Source organism: Dipodomys merriami, unplaced genomic scaffold (assembly GCF_024711535.1).
Source record: "Dipodomys merriami isolate MVZ:Mamm:240054 unplaced genomic scaffold, mDipMer1.0.p SCAF_49, whole genome shotgun sequence".
Classification (NCBI taxonomy): Eukaryota; Metazoa; Chordata; class Mammalia; order Rodentia; family Heteromyidae; genus Dipodomys; species Dipodomys merriami.
Window position 1 is genome coordinate 1,126,792 of NW_027206057.1, and position 17,018 is coordinate 1,143,809.

The following is a 17,018-nucleotide window of genomic DNA, read 5'->3' on the forward strand; positions in this document are numbered from 1 at the left end:
TTTCAAATTGAGTACAACCATTCATCTACCTGTTAAGGCCAAGACTTTGGAGTCACTTAAATTCCCTCTTGCCATCCCAAATTCATCAATCTCTTGTGAGCTGCTTGGAGATACTGTCTTACTTCATCTGTAACTTCCTCAGTTATAAGCTATTTCTTACAAGAGTGTCTCAATTTATTCTTCCTGTTTTCCATTCCCGTGATTCTCAATGTTAGTGGTGTTGATGAAAAAAATTAGGACCCTTTAATTTTTCCTATAATTCTACATTGGTTCTGTCATACATAGAATAAATTATCAGGCCTCTCTACCTACTTCTTAGACCTAATTTTGTAACATTCTACTCCTTGCTGTGTCTTTACAATTCCTTTAGATGTCTCATTCTCCCTGCTTTCAACAATTCTTCAATAACTGTCAATACCCTTAGTGGAAATCATCTTCAATCTTTGTACTAGAGTTGCTCAAACGTTACTCAAATAAGATCCTCAGGAAAGAACTTTCAGAGGTACTTCTATCACCTGTTTTTTTTTCCCATACAATTTATCACACTTTATGAAATAAGTATTACCTTATCTGGTCTTCAATGAGATTAAGAACTGCAGGGAAGGGAACTGGATTGTCTTGCTCATAAAATCAGTAATACTGTCTATAGTACTTGGAACAGAGTGGGCCACCAAATATCCCATTGAAAAGGGAAAAGGCTTCCATTTTTGAAATATGTGTAAAAATGGAAGCCTTTCAGATTAACTTTAAAATTAACTTTAAAATTAAGTAAAACAAAGGAACATTTTTAGTTATCTTAATCTTAAAAATAAACTTGAAAAGTGGCAGTGTAGTTTTGATGACTGAATTGGAAAGCTTTTGAAATAATCTTACACCAAGGAAACCTTTTATTAAAGTATGAATTACCAATTATTTAAAAATACATGGGAAAACACAAACATACAAAGGCAGTATCATACAACTCATTTCTAAATTCAATACTTTTGAGATATAAAACAATGATCACTACCCTACAAGTCAGTTTATTGACACAAATTGATTTTTAAGTTGGTCTACAACTATTCACTCAATTTTACTTATGCTATTGAATTTTTCAGTTTTAACCTATATTGGAATTTTTTGATATGTAGTACTTTTTTGATATGTTTACTTCTAAAAGTAGTATATAGTTGCTTTTCGGAATTAATCTCAGGGAGGTTCACTAAATCATAGGAATTCAAATATAGTTGCTCTCTGGAAATAATTGCCATTTGGGGTTATCTACAAAAAGACCCACATATTTAAAAGGCAATATATAAATGGGCAAACTATGAGGGCTGAAAGCAGGATTACTAAGAAAAGACAATGTTATCTTTTACCTTATACTTGCTAAAATGACTTTAGTACTATTGCTATTAGATTCTGCTAGACCACAGATGACTTTATAGTTGCCCATTTTATATATCCTTTTCTAAAGTAACAGACTTTACCAATTATGTTACTCATCCAAATAAATTGACCTTTCAACTATCATACTTAAACTGCTTGAAATAAATTGTTCTCTTAATTTAACAGCCCTGCCTATAAAAGTAGTAAACCTCTCTTTGTTCCAAAATTAGAATGCTGAGTCAAAGACTGCTTGATAAGATATGTGGCTATCTTCTACCCCTAATCAGTCATGAAGAGAGACTGTCAAGAGCTCTGTAATGTAATAAATGCAATAATGACCTCAGCCATCAACACACAATAATAAGCCAGCAGAATCAAAAGGGCACTCTTCAGGGAGAGACTGGCTTGTACAAAACAAGAGGGTATATATATCCTCATATAAAATAAAAATGCATTGAAATAAAAATGATCTATAATAAACTTTTACAGAGATTATTCTGGTTTTTATGTAAGTCTATTCAAACTGACTGTGCCCAAATGACTGGAAATTTTCTTTTCCTTTTCCTTACATAATGCCTATTGGTAATAAACTGGTCCTAATTTCTTACAAATCTGTTATTCCTTGGATTTATCTATTGTACCCTCACTGTACTGCAATTAACTTAAAAGCTGGGCCTGCCCAGCCTGACTATAAAGCCTCTTCAGAAATAACCAGATGCATTAAATAGAGGCATCTTTCAGAATTCTGCACTTCAAGACAGTGTATGAAGAACCAGCAATTGGTCCTCCAATGTAAACATCTCTCATTTACATTATCACAGAAAGAGAGTGCAGTTTACTAACTACTCCTTCCTTACAGGAACCTCAGTAGCTGCAAGCAGATGGTTGTTATAAACCATTTCAATACTTATTAATTCCAAAGATCCGAACACCATGTAGTTGTGGCATTTTGGGAATAAGCACACTCAGGAGAGAAGCTGTGTTTAGGACGAAGTGAGTTGGATCATACTTCGTATAGAAACTTGCCAGAAAATATCTGTAGAGATAAAAGAATACATACAATATATAAAAATCAAATCATTTAGAATTAATAAAAGGTAGAGTTAAGGCCACAAAACACAAATTCTTAAAAGCAAAGTTATTATTGAGCACTGAAATGAAAGGAAACAGGTTTGATTTGGGATTTAAAATTTTGTTTGAGGTGTATATTTTGTATTTCTGCAATTGTACTAAATGCATTTAAGAATGTACTGTCATCAGCATCCTTTAAAGAAGGCTATCAAAGGTGGTTTCACACTAACCTGATGTTTCAGGTTAGTTTTGTATTTATAAAATCTGGATTCAAGTGTTGATTGTGTTCTCCAAGAACTTTAGATTCACCCAAAGGTTAAGAACCACTGATGTAAACATTTGAAAAGTTAGGATTAGGTACACTGGTACTATTTCATCTTTGAAAAACATAAATTTTTGGCTATTCTCATTTCCATACTATAAATGAAGAAGTGTTAAATTATCTTCCCTAGAAATCTGAAGGACACATTTGTAAAATTCTAGCTGTTTTGATACAAAGTTGCATTTAGACACCCACCTTAGAGCAATCTGTTTTGACAAGTATCAGTTATCATTAAGACCATAAATTACTAAGTCCAGATGTATTATTGAGTGCCTTAACATCAGATACAAAAAAATAAAATATGGTGTTTTACTTCATAACTAACAAGTTAGTTTCTGAATAAATGTTTGTCCAATTACTTTTAGAGTACACAGGGAAATTTTTAGTTGCTTTTCTTCTAGCTGCTGTCATTAGTTTCTTCTAAGTGGAGAAAAATGTGTACTATGCTTAGAAAGAACACCTGAGAGAAGTTTTTCAGAGAATTATTTTCATAACTATGTAGATTGAGTAATTTGTTTTATTTTACAAATAGAAATCATGTTCCTCAAATCGTTCTTTAAATTATTTCTTGCTGCTTTAATATGCTTGAAGACTGTTTTGATATTTACTTCACTGAATAAAAGAATATTTACATTAAGTAAACTTATGTGATTTCTCATCTTTATTATGAGCTTAATGGAGAATCTGACAGATTGGAAACAATCTTGGTTTGGATTCTCCACTAGCTCTAGATTTGGCAGTGTTCACTTTTTTTCATTTTAATGGAAACTCTGTCAATTACATGAATGTAATCCCACTGTTAAAAAAAAAAACAACAGAACTTAGATGATGGATTGAGGGAATAAAAACCCAAGTGGGAATCAGTGACAACACATTTATTTACTTTCACAGGTCTTCAAGGTGTTTATTAGAATAAGACCTAAGATAATATGGTTTTATTTTGACTTGACTCTAAATAGTTGAAATATCTTTACTTCTTGACTTTGTTTGTTAAACACAAATTATGAGCAAATATGAAAATGAGAAAGCATTTTGAAAAATAATAGGGATAACAGAATGCATGCCTGGCTGGGTTCAATACACAGCACTATGAAAAATATCTCTCTATATAAATGGGTTTAAATTCTCTTTGTTCAGTGATGTAAGGAATTTAGTTAAAATAACTGAAATCATAACTGTGGGTCAGAATTACAAAATTACAAAAAATGTGCTCTTATTAAGATGTCAGTATATGTCAAGCTTTTTTTTTATCCTATAATACAATCCTCTACATAATTACAGTTGAAATAACTGAAGCTTTTAAAAAGATAGGCAAATGGAGCAGAGCTTAAAATCCTAATTTATGACTGCCCAAATAACTATTATTCTTCTTATTGCATTTATTTTTGCTATACCATATGTTTTCATTCATATTGCTTTACCATTAGTTTATTCTGTTCACTTGAAAATGCCTTTAAAAAAAATATCTACCCATTCTTAAGTCCCAGATTTAAGAATTGCAACACCTCCACAGCAAGTGTTTCAACTTTTCCAGAATGCACGGATTCTATCAACAGACACATTATTATGTATAATCTATGTGGTACATACCTACAATCCCAGCAAGCAAAGGAAGAGTACAAGCTTAAGGCCAACAAAATGAGTTGGTCAGTCACGATTATAAGACCTTGTCTCAACCACTATGTCACCACCAAAAAATATGTAAAACATATGTATCAGGTGCATTAAGTGACTGAGATTCAAAATTTAAAATTATTAAGCCCATGTCAAAAAACTATCCAAACACACAAAAATATGCAAAATACAGCTATCATATGCAAACTACATGTGTGATTCAAAGTGATGCTTTCATAAACTCGTAGGAAGAAAAAAAATTGCTATATTATGCATAAAAACTAAGAGAAATGCCATTTTGTTAGAATCAATTTGAACAAAGGCACAAAAGTATTACTGAAAGCTACTTAGAAGAGTCTTCACACCTGCTGGGTGTCAGTGACCTATACCTGCAATCCTAAGCTACTCAAGAGGAACATCATTGTTTCAAACCAGCTCAGTCACAAAAGTTACACAAGTCTGACAGACTCCATCTTTAACCAGCAAAAAGCCAGGCCAGAGGAGTTGTCGAAGTGGTAGAAAGCCAGCCATGAGCAAGCAAGCTGAGTGTGCAAGGCCCTCCCTGAGTTCAAGCAGAGTTCATATGTTTGATCAAGTGGGAAATTGAGTGAAGATAAAATATTTACATAAAGGAAAATTGACGTAGGAACAATTTCGTGGAGGCCTCTAAATAAGAAGTTAAAAGCCAGATGCAAGATTTAATGTTTTACAAGATTAAGTTAGGAATCATTAGCTAGTTCTTAAATATGAATAAACCAAGCTGACTAAACCATAGATACAGAATTCAACCTAGGTCTGTCCTACACTGAAAGCCTAAATTCTTTTAAATAAACCTTATTTTCTTCTAAGAAGCTTGAAATAGGCTATCAAATAGGCTGTGTGGCCAATAAAATTCTTATGACCATCTAAATCACTGTTTAAGGCGGTTAATCTGACAGGACATACAGAGAATTAAATATTTAATTTTCTTACAAGAAATTTAACACCCTAAAATTTCTTGGTACACTGAGAATCATGTAATTTTGTCTCTAATTGTACTTATTAAAGTCAAAGTAGTTTATTAACTTGCTAAGAATTATATCTGTTTCTGATTTCTCTGAATACTATTTCTACTCAAGGAACAAGAGTTCTTCAGAGAAATGATTGATTTCAGGCTTAAAGCAAGGAAAGCACATCTGAACATAGGCAATCTTGTTTGTCAAAAGGATACAAGAGCAATCTTCAGGGCCCACCAACCAGCCAAATTTCAATCAATGAAACAAAACACTTTAAGTTTATTATGATAAAAATAAAACAAATGGAGAAATCATTTTTGATTGAACTTTATATACATCTGGCATAACTACTAACATTTTTCAACAAAATACTCTAATTTAATATGGTAAACTGGACACTCCCTTGTTATGTTATCCAGCCATCTTTAAGTCTAAGTATTTCAGTGACTTACAGAATTATTGGAGAAATTGTGAAAAACTTCCGTGAAGATGTAAACTGTACTCCATAGTCAAGTTGTTCCCAATGAGTTAGGAGCCTTGCTTTACCCTGGTCAGGGGTTTCAAAAGGTGTTCCTTTTACTGCATGCAAAAATACATACATCCCCTGGAAAAAAAGCAATGGGGTTGGGAGTAGGAAATACAATCAATACCAAAGAGAACATTAGTTCTTGACAGTTAGCTTTAATTTCCAAGCTGTTTGTGACACTGTACAATTTATTTCAGTAGCTTAAGTACTTAGATTTCTTTTAAGAGTGAAAGGTTATAGCCAGTTCTATACAATAAAGTTTTCTGGGATTTGTAATTATTTTTTTATGAAAATCAATGGAAGAACAAGTAGAAGTAACTTGTTTTCATTTAAAAAGTATTACTTAGGTAGCTTCAGAAAATTTTTCCCAAGTATCTTTCTTATGAAAGATAAAATAAGTAAGTAGGTTTACCATTTCCCAAATGTATGGGAAAATTTTCTCCAGAGTATTTTATTAGTAAATCTGGTGACTTTTGTACAACAAAGACATAAAGAATAAAAATAATAAAATCTCTCTGTTGGGGAAATTTTTGCAGAAAAATTTTAGTGTTAGGTGCCTTTGTGGAGGAAATTTTTAAATATTTAATACTAGGGATGCCTTTCCCCAAATACTTCTCTAAGTAAAAATGGCTACTTCTTAATCTAATGGGTGTAATTTAGTCACTATTGTGTTTCAATGCTATTTAAAATCTAAAGTTAAAAAAAATCATTAAAAGCCATTCTATCTGTGACATGTGTTGCCTTTTGTTTTTCCTTGAGAGTATTATGCCAATTTAGAGTGGCAAATAATATTTAATTTCAGGATTACTGTTGGAGGCAGTGATGTCAAAGTATAAACCTAAAATATTATCATGAAATAATATTCCGTTTAGAATCCATGATGTGATGTCATATTTTTCTGCTTCAGCTTTAAATAAATATATAGAAAAATTAGGGACTTTCTATTTTATGTCTTACTAGGTTAAGAAATCTCTTTATTTTTCAGTGTGTTTTACGGTCAATCTACTACACAATTCAAAAATTGTTTAGCTGCTGTAATACCTAAGCTATGGCAGAAAAGGGTGAAGTAAGTAACTATTTAATGAAGAGGCTTTATGTTATAGGATACATGTATGCATATGAAACTGAATAACATTTGACCTAGCTTTAAAAGAAAGTCTAGTCTTATAAAGGATAGTAAAAAGAAAACAAAAAGAGAAAACCAACTGGAAGGCAGGTCAGAAAGATATTACTATCAAAGGTATAATCAGAGTACTAAAGAAATGCAGGAGGAAAAGGTTCCCTGTTGCTGATGTAAACTGTTTGGTCCTACCATGTCAAGTGCCTCATTCTTGAAGGTTCAGTTCAGATGATATCTCCTTAGTGAGCCCTCATCGCTTAACTAACCTCCTGTTTAAGTGGTTGTCTAGAATTTCACCGAAAATCCTTTACTTGCAGAGCAAAAAATGGGGCTGAGTTATTGGCATGTTTATTTTCTCATTGTTATGAATCCCTCTGAAGCCAGGCCTAATACATATACAGCAAGTATTTAATGTGTTGAAAAATGACTTTAAGGCAAGAAGTGTTTATGCTATAAACACTAGGGAAACACTTTTATAAAACTTTAAAGTGAACAATGAAGCAGAAAGGATGTGTGCCTTTAAATCTCAGGAGTTTAATACCTCTAAAATTGAAGAACCTCAATTCTAGATCATATATGTGTTAGAATTTGTCTAAAAGAAGAACAATTTCTCACTATTTTCTGAAGACCACATGCATTTAGAAGTGTTCTGAATATAATATTTGAACAGGTTACTGCTTTCCTATCATTTAAAAAGTTCTGAGTTAGTCTCAGCACAAGAAGAAAGAAAGAAAATTAAAATCTTTTTTTGACCATGTATCTTCTGCCCTAGTATGTTTCTGGAGCATTTTCTAAATTTGTTCTTTACCTTGTATTCATTTTAGCACATTAATTGTACAAAGGGGTTTGACCATAATTCATATACGCTTATACTCAGATTAACTTCCTCTATCACTTTCTCTGTCCCACTATCCCATATTGTTCAATAGCTTTTTAAATACTTTAGCTTTTTAAATATTGCTAGTGATGAACATCCATTTATTAAAAGAATTAGAAAAGTATGTATCTCATGGCTAAAATTTAGTGAATGTTTAGTAAAGTAATATAAAGAAAAGTCTCTTTTGGGCTGGGAAGGTGGCTCAGTGGTAGAGTGCTTGCCTTGCATGCCTGAGGCCCTGGGTTCGATTCCTCAGCATCACATAAGCAGAAAAAGCTGGAAGTGGCGCTATGGCTCAAGTGGTAGAGCGCTAGCCTTGAGCTGAAGAGCTGAGGGACAGCGCCCAGACCCAGAGTTCAGGCTCCATGACCGGACCAAAAAAAAAAAAAAGTCTCTTTCATTTTAAAGCTGGGTTAATAATCCTATAGATTATTAACATTATCTTATGCAGAGTGAATTGGAGCACTGAATAAAAATGATTACATAAGCTAGATGCCATTGACTCATGCCTGTACTCCTAGCTACTCAGGAGGCTGACATGTGAGGATTGTGGTTTAAAGCCAGGATGGTCAGGAAAGTCTGTAAGAATCTTACCATCAAAAGGTATAGAAATGAAGCTGTGGCTCAAATGGTAGAGCAGTAGCCTCAAGCAAAAAAGCTTAGGGATAGTTCCCAGGCTTTGGACTGGCAAAAAACAAACAAAAAATAATCATTTAGCTTTCTACTCCATGATTCTGAAAGGCAAATACAGTATTGTTTTCTACACAGGTACAATAATTACTTTTTATTTCCCTATATTTTAAAGCATTCACAATGTATCTAACATTTTTAATTGGTTTAATGTAAGCTACCTTCAAAGGAAACCTAAATTTGGGAGTCATGTAATTACTACATCTATGGTTGGTTAAGTTTAGAATTCTACTGTGATGAACTAATAAGAAGTAAGTCAGAAGTTTCCTTTTACATTGTGTCAATTACCTATTGTCTGTATCTGGTCATGGTCATCTACTGTGCCTCAATCTCAACAAATCAATTTGAAAACTTGAGTTGGAGATGGCTGCCAAAACACATTTAAAGATATGCCACTGGAGAAAGGAGAAAGACTAATTGCTTTAGCCAAAACATACACACAGTATAAGAAATACAGAAAAGAAAAAAAAGATAAATGGCTAATTATAAAACTATAGCAAATATGTAATGGTAGAATGCAGAGATGTATAGCCTCTTGAGGAGGTTTGCTTGATACTTTTCCTAAACAGGTAGGAATCAGGTAGTGGTATTAAAATAGTAAAAGAGTTTAAGGCAAATCAAACATGATTTTCCTTATTGCTAGGGCAGAGCCTGTGTTTGGAAATGAGTGATGTAAGGAACTTCCTTTCTACTTCTACACTGTTATAAGCTGGTCTTGCATGTCACACAAAGAACTTGGGATTTTACCATAAATGCCATGGTGAGTCGTTGAAGGATTTACAGCATAACTTGAGTGATCATATAATAACAAAATATTTCTCTGTCAAGTTGGAATAGAGGTGGGTAGAGAAATATCAAAAAAGAACATTTGACTTGGAATAATGTACTTTAAAAAAATACAAAATGAGGGTGTGGGCAAGCTCTTAGTGGAGCAGAGTAACAAACAGGTCTAAATGGTTAAGGAACATAAAATAGTTTATATATTTATTCTAACATTACACTAATCATCTGTCCTAGTTTGTACAGGATGTTTCTGGCTTATCTATTAGCTTGGTGAATTACTACTGCTCCCTTTCTTTTACTCTCAAAACAATATCGGTTTCAATGATTCAGTTGTTTGGCTGCCTTACAGGGCAGATAGTAGTGCCTTTAGATAAAATTAGGAACAACGTCAGAGGAGCAGACTGTTGGTTATAAGAAATTATAGTAAGTTTAGTTTATTCTTGTTTGGTTTAAGATGTAAGGCAATCTACTGATATAAACATAAGCCTTCAAGGGCATTGATGGCTCATGCCTGTAATCCCAGCTACTCAGGAGGCTGAAATCTGAGGATTGCAGTTCAAAGCCAGTCTGGGCAGCAAAATCCATGATATTCTTATCTCAATAAACTACTCAGAAAAAGCTGGAAGTGGTGCTGTGGGTCAAGTGGTAGAACACTAGCCTGGAGCAAAAGAAGCTCAGGGACAGCACCCAGGCTGTGAGTTCAAGTCCAGGACCATCATGAGCACAAGCACATGTGCGTGCGTGCACACACACAAACAGAAACAAAAACTTCACTATTCTACAGAAGACACTGAAAATTTGGACAGATGAAATAACCTGGGTCAAAAATACAGCATAAAAAGAGAGGAAGAAAATGAGCACTGGAACTGCTAGCAGTATTTAAGAGATTAAAAAAAAGGGGGGGGGGACGCAGAACCTGTAGATGGAAAAAGACCAAGAAATCAGAAATATATCTATTAAAATGTGATCCCACAGGAAGTAAGAATTAATAATGTGAGAAGATGACTTGTTTCTTCCACTCCCAGCTACCAAGGTTTTGAGCCCAAGGTTTTGGAGGCAGTCTGGCTGTAAGTAAGTAGTTGAATTTTATAGTATACAATTATACCTAAAATGAAGCTGTTAAAATTAATAAGCTGTTTGGCTAGCTGCAGCTTGGTGGTAGAGTGCTTATTCCCTGGTTTTGACCCTGGCACCACAAAATGAAGCCCCAAGAAACATCACTAAGTCACTTTTTTTGTTTATAATGTACTAAGTGTGTTTATATTGTTACATAACCACCCCCACTAACATTTATCTCCAGAACTTTTTTCATTTTGCACAACAAATTTTACCTATCAATTCCATTCTTTCTTCCCCTTAACTTGGCAACTAGTAGACCATAAGGTTTTCAGTGTTTAAAATAAGACGAAATACTTACCAAGTTATGTATAATATTTGTTAAGGTCCAAGCAACAGGAACACTGAAGAAGGGAATGCTGAGTAAGACAATATGAAGCAAACCAACTCCCAATGCATAGGTCAGCCACATCCCTCGGCTGTTCATTACACGAGTATTTGGATTCACTTCACTGTGGGCAACTCCAACATTCATGTTTGCTCTGTAAGGAATATAATGAAATGAATTAACACTAATACAGCTGGAACCTAAGCCAAAAGACCTCTAAATCTGATATGACAAAATGTTATCAGGATGTATTTTCTTTGCTGTTCTGAAATGGAAAACACACAAACGCACATGTGCACACACACACACAACCTCCAAAATATGCTTCTTACAGATGCTGTCATAGGCAATATAAAAAAAATCCTCAACATCTGATTATCATAAAATACACTTATTTTATGGTTTCCTTTTCTAATGTTGTCTTCAAGCATATTAGTTTTACTAAAGCAATCATGGAAAATGCAAACTGGAAGAGAAAATCTACATTTAAAAAATATATGAACAAAGAAAGTAAAGAGCCAATAAATTTACCAAAGTACTTTAGGTAAACTTACAAAAGAATAAACCTTTTAAAATTACGCAAAATTAATGGGTTTCATGGTAATATTGCTATATTATGCTTCGATGGTTCTCCCTTCTGGTAGCCTAGCCCATTTTTTATTTTCAGGTTTTTTAATTATTAGTTTTCACACATATGAGAAAATATGGGATACTGACGTTTAATTTTACCTAACATGATAATCTCCAACATGATAAATTAATATAAACAAAGAACAAAACCAAAACTGACCCAGCCAGTAGGTTCTAGTAGTCATATTCTCTTAAACCTAATAGAACATTCTCCCTGGTCAGGATTCAAAAACATGTTTTTTCAATGAACGTGGTAAGAGACAAGCTGTTGACATGCATAAAAACCAGTTATGGGGATAATGTTTATTTCTCAGTCTGTGACAAAGTAGATTAAAACAATGAATCTTCTGAATCTTTCTCTAGTCAATTGCTCTAAAACTTTAGTTGTTCTTTTTTTTTAAGTTTTCCCATACCCCTTTTCTGTTTAAGATAAAATATCAAAAGAAGAACTGATATTTTTCAGTCATTTTAAAGCTATTTATTTAGGTCTAAGAACTCTTTAACTAGCCCTGAAGAATACCTGTCGCCCAGGGAGGGAGAAAACGAGTTGAGATTACATTTGTTACAGATCCCATTAAAAATAAACTTGACGTTACGGTTAGCACGGAGAGGAATTTCCCATAAACCTAGCCAGCAAATTTCTGGAGCTTACGGTACTTTTTACTCTTTCAAGACCTCACAAATAGGATGAAGGCTTCAAGTAATAAAAGTCGTCGGTGTAAATCACGCATGTCGATATTGGTACCGTAACCATCCATCGTTATCAGCCGTCATCGTTTCGGCGTTACACACGACACTTAGAACATGCCCCCACGTAATGACAGGTTGTCCACTTCCCGGGGCAATAATGGAAAGAGGCCTAAAAATCACATCTCTGGCAAGGCCGAGCCACCCCAATTCGGAAAACCCAGCAGGTGCGCCGCGCCTTCTGGGGACCACAAATAACGACTGCTTTCTGGGCTCGGCCCAGGCTCGCCGGGCCTTTGAAGACGGGGACTAGCGGGCTCCCCAGCAGACTCCCCCCGGAGGCCGGGCAGCCTCGGGCGGCCTCCAGTGAAGCGCCCCCCCCGACCCCCGCCCGCCTCTAGGACGTCGCAGCCGCGCGTCCCCTCAGGGCCGCGGCGCGACTACGGGGGCTGGGAGAGCGAGCGGAGCATCTCTGGCCACTTGGCCCGCCGGGCTAGACAGAGCGCCGCGGATGCAGCGTGAGCCTGCTCTGTCCCCCGACTCTCCAAAAGGCCAGCCTTGCCTCTCCTGCAGCACCCCCTCACACCACGGCAGTAGCACCACCAAGGCTGTTTTGTGCTAACTTACCCGCTTCCCACTCCCGGCAGCCCGCACAGCGCAGGACCAGCCCGGCGGCGACAGCTGCGTCTCCTCACGTACCGAATGCCTGCGAGCAGCGCCAGTGCTGCGCCGCCGGCGGAAGTCTTCCTAGCAGGACTCGCTGTCCAGCGATTGGCTGGCACCGGCGTCAATTCTACTTCTCCCGGGTAAGGCGGGACTAAGGGAGGTGCCAGGTGCGCGCCCCCTCCCGCGGGCGCGGGCGCGCGTGCGCGTTTGAAATGAAAGGGGCGTCCCGCGAGGCTTGCTGTGGGCTCCGGGACGGCTGTTCACCTCCGGCGGGTGATAACTATCTACCTCGCGCGAGCAAGAAGGTAGTGTCTTGTGACTAACGGGTTTTCAGCCTTCTCTTCGGGGAGGCTTGGCGCTCCCCCGCCCCTCGACCTCTGGTGGGCTCTAGCGCGGGCGTCCGCGCGCCTCGGCGGGCCCCTTCTCGGGGGCGGGAGGCGGATGGAGCCGGACACGCACGTGTGGAGGGCGTTTTCCCAGCTGGTCTAGGCTTGGCCTGCGGTGCTGGATTAAAGGGCTTTTCCAGTAGAAAACTCAGCCCACAGCAGCCGCAGTTTGTCTTGAGAGAGGGGGTGGCCTGTACCCCCCGTGATCGGACAGACGTTCAGGACTGCTTTCGCCGGCACGTTTTTGCATTAATCCCTATTCAAAGGCAGTTTACCTGTATTGCATCCTTGGGAACTGTGGATAGCCAGCACCGAGGGTGGAGAGGAAAGGACTCGGTTAGATTTGAATCATGTTTTAAATCAAATTTTCTTTACCCTGTCCGTGTATCACGTTTGTGACCTTTTTTTTCCTTTTTTTTTTTCTGAAATAACTTCCAAAAACATTTCAGTTGATTGAAGAAAATTCTGGATGTGTGTAAATACATTTCTGTCCTGTGAAAACATTTAGGTTAGATTTATTCTGTCCTTCAAATTGTTCCTTTGTATCTCTGCTATTATCATCACTACTTCTGTTTTAGGTATGCCTGTTTGTTGTCTTTACCTGACCTCCCCAGCCTGATTATCACCACATTTGCAGAGTGTGCCATTTCCTTCTCAGCAAATATGGAACACTGACTATCCGGATATTCTCAGTCAGTCGATGCTGTGACTTATGTAAGCCTGTCATCTTCTACTTTTCAAGGAGTACTGTATACATTTCAGGAATATGTGATTAATACAAGTCAGGAGGAAGAAGACAAAATAGAAAAGCATGTAATGACTTTGGATTCAAAATAAGGAGATGCAGTATACAGTGACAGTACAAAACCTAATTATTGGGGATTAAAGGTGGGGGAAGGCCGCACTATTAGAACAAGGAAGAAAAGTTTCCTTGAGAACTGATACTGCACTAAATCTGGGAAAATAGGAGTTACATTCTTAAGGAAAGAGTACCACCATGTTAAGAGAAATGTTAAATGGGGAAGGGAAGGCAGTACTCAGAAGAAATTACTAATTTAATAAATATTTAGGAAGTAGGATAGATAGATATAGAGCATGAGAATGTCTATAATGTATTCAAGGTTTCTAAATTTGTTTTGGGTGTCTGGATAGAAAGTATTCAAGGGTAGAACATTTGGTGTCAAACATGTCAACAAGTGCATCTGCCACCTAATAGTTTTATATGATCTGGAGCAAGTTTATCAAGTCTTTAAAGCTTTGTGGTAGAGGAATGAGAGTATACATGGAAGTGTTGAGAGGGGTTAGAAAGATTATGTAGAGCCAGTAATCCTAGCTACTCAGGAGGCTGAGATCTGAGGATCGAGGTTCAAAGCCAGCCCGGGCAGGAGAAACCGTGAGACTCTGATCTCCAATAAACCACTAGAAAACCGGAAGTGGCGCTGTAGCTCAAGTGGTAGAGCGCTCGCCTTGAGCTGAAGAGCTGAGGGACAAGTGCCCAGGCCCTTAGTTCAAGCCCCACAACCGCCAAAAAAAAAAAAAAAAAAAGAAAGATTATGTAGATACAGTTCTTACCTGTTTTCATTTTTTTTTTTTTTTTTTTTTTGCTAGTCCTGGGGCTTGAACTCAGGGCCTAGGCACAGTCCCTGAGCTTTTTTTGCTCAAGGTTAGCACTCTACAACCTCCAGCTTTTTTTGGTCATGTGGAACTAAGGAATTGAACCCAGGGCTTCATGGATACTAGGCACTCTACTACTAAGCTACATTCCCAGCCTCTTATCTATTCCTTTTTAAATTTACTTTTTATTTTTTTTTGTCAGTTGTGGGGGCTGAACTCTGGGCCTGGGCACTTTCCCTCAGCTGTAGACTAGCGCTCAACCACTTGAGCTTCAGCCCCTCTTCTGGCTTTTTCTGCTTATGTGGTGCTGAGTAATCGAACCCAGGGCCTCATGCATGCAAGGCAAGCATTCTACCACTGAGCCACCTTCCCAGCCCCTTAAATTTACTTTTTGACATTACCCCCAGCCTCAGACTTCAAGGGTGGCATTGTACCACTTGAGCCATGTCACCAGCCTGCTTTTTTCTGGTTATTTCTGAGATTGGATCTCTTGGACATATCTCCCAGGGCTGACCCAAGCTTCAGTCCTTCTGCTCTGTTTCCTGAGTAGCTAGGATCAAAGGTGTATGCCCCTGACACCTTAAGCTATTTTATCAAACAAATACATGAAAAAAGAGTTAGAGAAAGACTTTGAGGTCAGTTTGGAACAGTAAAAATATAGGTTGCCTGCAGATCATCTAAATTTAGAAATACCTATTCAGAAGATCAGTAAGAGATTATAATCTAGAAAAAAAGTTGTAGAGGGCATAATTGGTTAAAGGGATGATAAACTAGTTTGAAATTAAGCATACAAAGGAAAGAAGTTGAGGCAATGTTAACTGGGAAGGAGAATGCTCTTTTTTTTTTTTTTTGGGGTCCGGTCGTGGGGCCTGAACTCTGGGCCTGGGTGCTGTCCCTCAGCTCTTCAGCTCAAGGCTAGCACTCTACCACTTGAGCCACAGCACCACTTCCGGCTTTTTTCTTTTTGCTTATCTGGTGCCGAGGAATCGAACCCAGGGCCTCAGGCATGCAAGGCAAGCACTCTACCACTGAGCCACCTTCCCAGCCCAAGAGAATGATCTTTTTAATATACACGAAAAAATACTGATAAAATTATTTTGAATGGCTCAGTACATCTGTAAGTTCTGGGTTCCAGAAGTTGTATAGTTCAATAGAAGGTGGGTTCCAGAAGTTGTATAGTTCAATAGAAGGGTGTGATAAGTCGCCCCAGAGTGATGTAAGCCAAGTACTTTAGAAGGATAGGGAGAAAGATCTTCCATTTTGAGTAATCAGAAAGGATTGTTTTGCAGTTGAAATTTGAACTAGATCTGGAATGGCATTGCACTAAGAAGAAATGGGGGCACAAATAGGTATTTCTAATAAAGGAAGGTGTAGGTTTTTTTAAATCTTGGGATAAATAATGGTGCATTATTGAGGAGAAATAGCCAAGTTAAATGAAGTAGAATGAATGGGGCAAGGCAGTATGATAAGGTCTGTTTTACAGATACTTATTTGAGGTGATAGTGATGATAGTGATGGGTAGAGACATCACTTTTGGGGATACGAGGTTTGGGTTGTAGCATAACTAAAAAGGGAAGAGGGGTTACAAAATGGTAACATTTTCTGGGACGAGATCTAAGAAAACACAGTGAGATCAGAGAACATACAGATGGAATTAACTGGTGTCATCAGTATTCACAGGTTTTGGGGAGGCCAAAAAGTATGGATCTTGAGAGAAGAATTCAGTGACTTACGAGATACTGGGTAAACTAAAAAGAATGGACTCTTAATCTTAGCAGTAGTTACAAGCTATTTTTCAAGGATTTTAGAAATGAGGTGGTGACAGTAGATACTGTATACTTACTAAGTTTGGCCTCATAAGAAAGATGTGAATTTCTGATTCACAGAAAAGGGTCAAGGATTTTTTGTTTGCTTTTTGATTTATGGTCAAAGTGCTTGTGGAGGAATTGTGCCAAAAACAGGAGGGTGAAAGCATTGATGCCTTTCTTGGTTCAGGCTACTGTGTACTGTAAAACTTAGAAACAACAGAAACTTCTCATGGTAATGGAGGATATGAAGTCTGACATCCAGACAGATTCTGCAGATGGCACCAGGGATAGCTTGTGAAGGGCACCTTCTTTATGTGTTCTCAAAAGGAGCAAAATAGCCTCAGGTTCCTCGTGTAAGGATATAGATAAGGGAGTTTATGATTTAATGAACCTAATTATTTCCCAGAAGGCCTAGGT

At 37.2% G+C, this 17,018-nt stretch overlaps 2 protein-coding genes across 9 annotated transcripts in view; one reads left to right on the forward strand and one right to left on the reverse strand.

Moving 5' to 3' along the window:
• Window positions 1-17,018, forward strand: part of Pms1 (PMS1 homolog 1, mismatch repair system component) — a 100,070-nt gene that overhangs the window by 1,216 nt on the left and 81,836 nt on the right. For 5 of the 8 annotated variants that reach the window (XM_069995641.1, XM_069995647.1, XM_069995648.1 and 2 more), the window contains exons 1-2: window positions 13,032-13,098; window positions 13,758-13,893. The exons of 2 other annotated variants lie outside the window; for them this stretch is intronic. The gene's annotated coding sequence lies outside the window, so the exon portion shown is untranslated. Of the gene's footprint in view, window positions 1-13,015; window positions 13,099-13,757; window positions 13,894-17,018 lie in introns of those variants that run through there. One more of the 8 variants, XM_069995642.1, reaches the window with a different exon arrangement.
• On the reverse strand, window positions 865-12,853 carry Ormdl1 (ORMDL sphingolipid biosynthesis regulator 1). Its single transcript, XM_069995651.1, has 4 exons — window positions 12,755-12,853; window positions 10,784-10,964; window positions 5,823-5,974; window positions 865-2,404 (listed from the first exon to the last, which is right to left on the reverse strand). The coding sequence occupies exons 2-4, from the start codon at window positions 10,955-10,957 to the stop codon at window positions 2,269-2,271; spliced, it is 462 nt and encodes a 153-aa protein (XP_069851752.1). The 5' UTR covers window positions 10,958-10,964; window positions 12,755-12,853; the 3' UTR covers window positions 865-2,268.

What these genes read in the sequence shown, in the direction of transcription:
- Ormdl1 (XM_069995651.1), bottom strand. Translation starts at nt 10,957, where the DNA reads ATGAATGTTGGAGTTGCCCACAGTGAAGTGAATCCAAATACTCGTGTA. An exon ending in CAAATATTATACATAACTTG is followed by an intron (nt 5,975 to 10,783) that starts GTAAGTATTTCG and finishes CTTTTTTTCCAG; the next exon opens with GGGATGTATGTATTTTTGCA. An exon ending in ACAATTTCTCCAATAATTCT is followed by an intron (nt 2,405 to 5,822) that starts GTAAGTCACTGA and finishes TTATCTCTACAG; the next exon opens with ATATTTTCTGGCAAGTTTCT.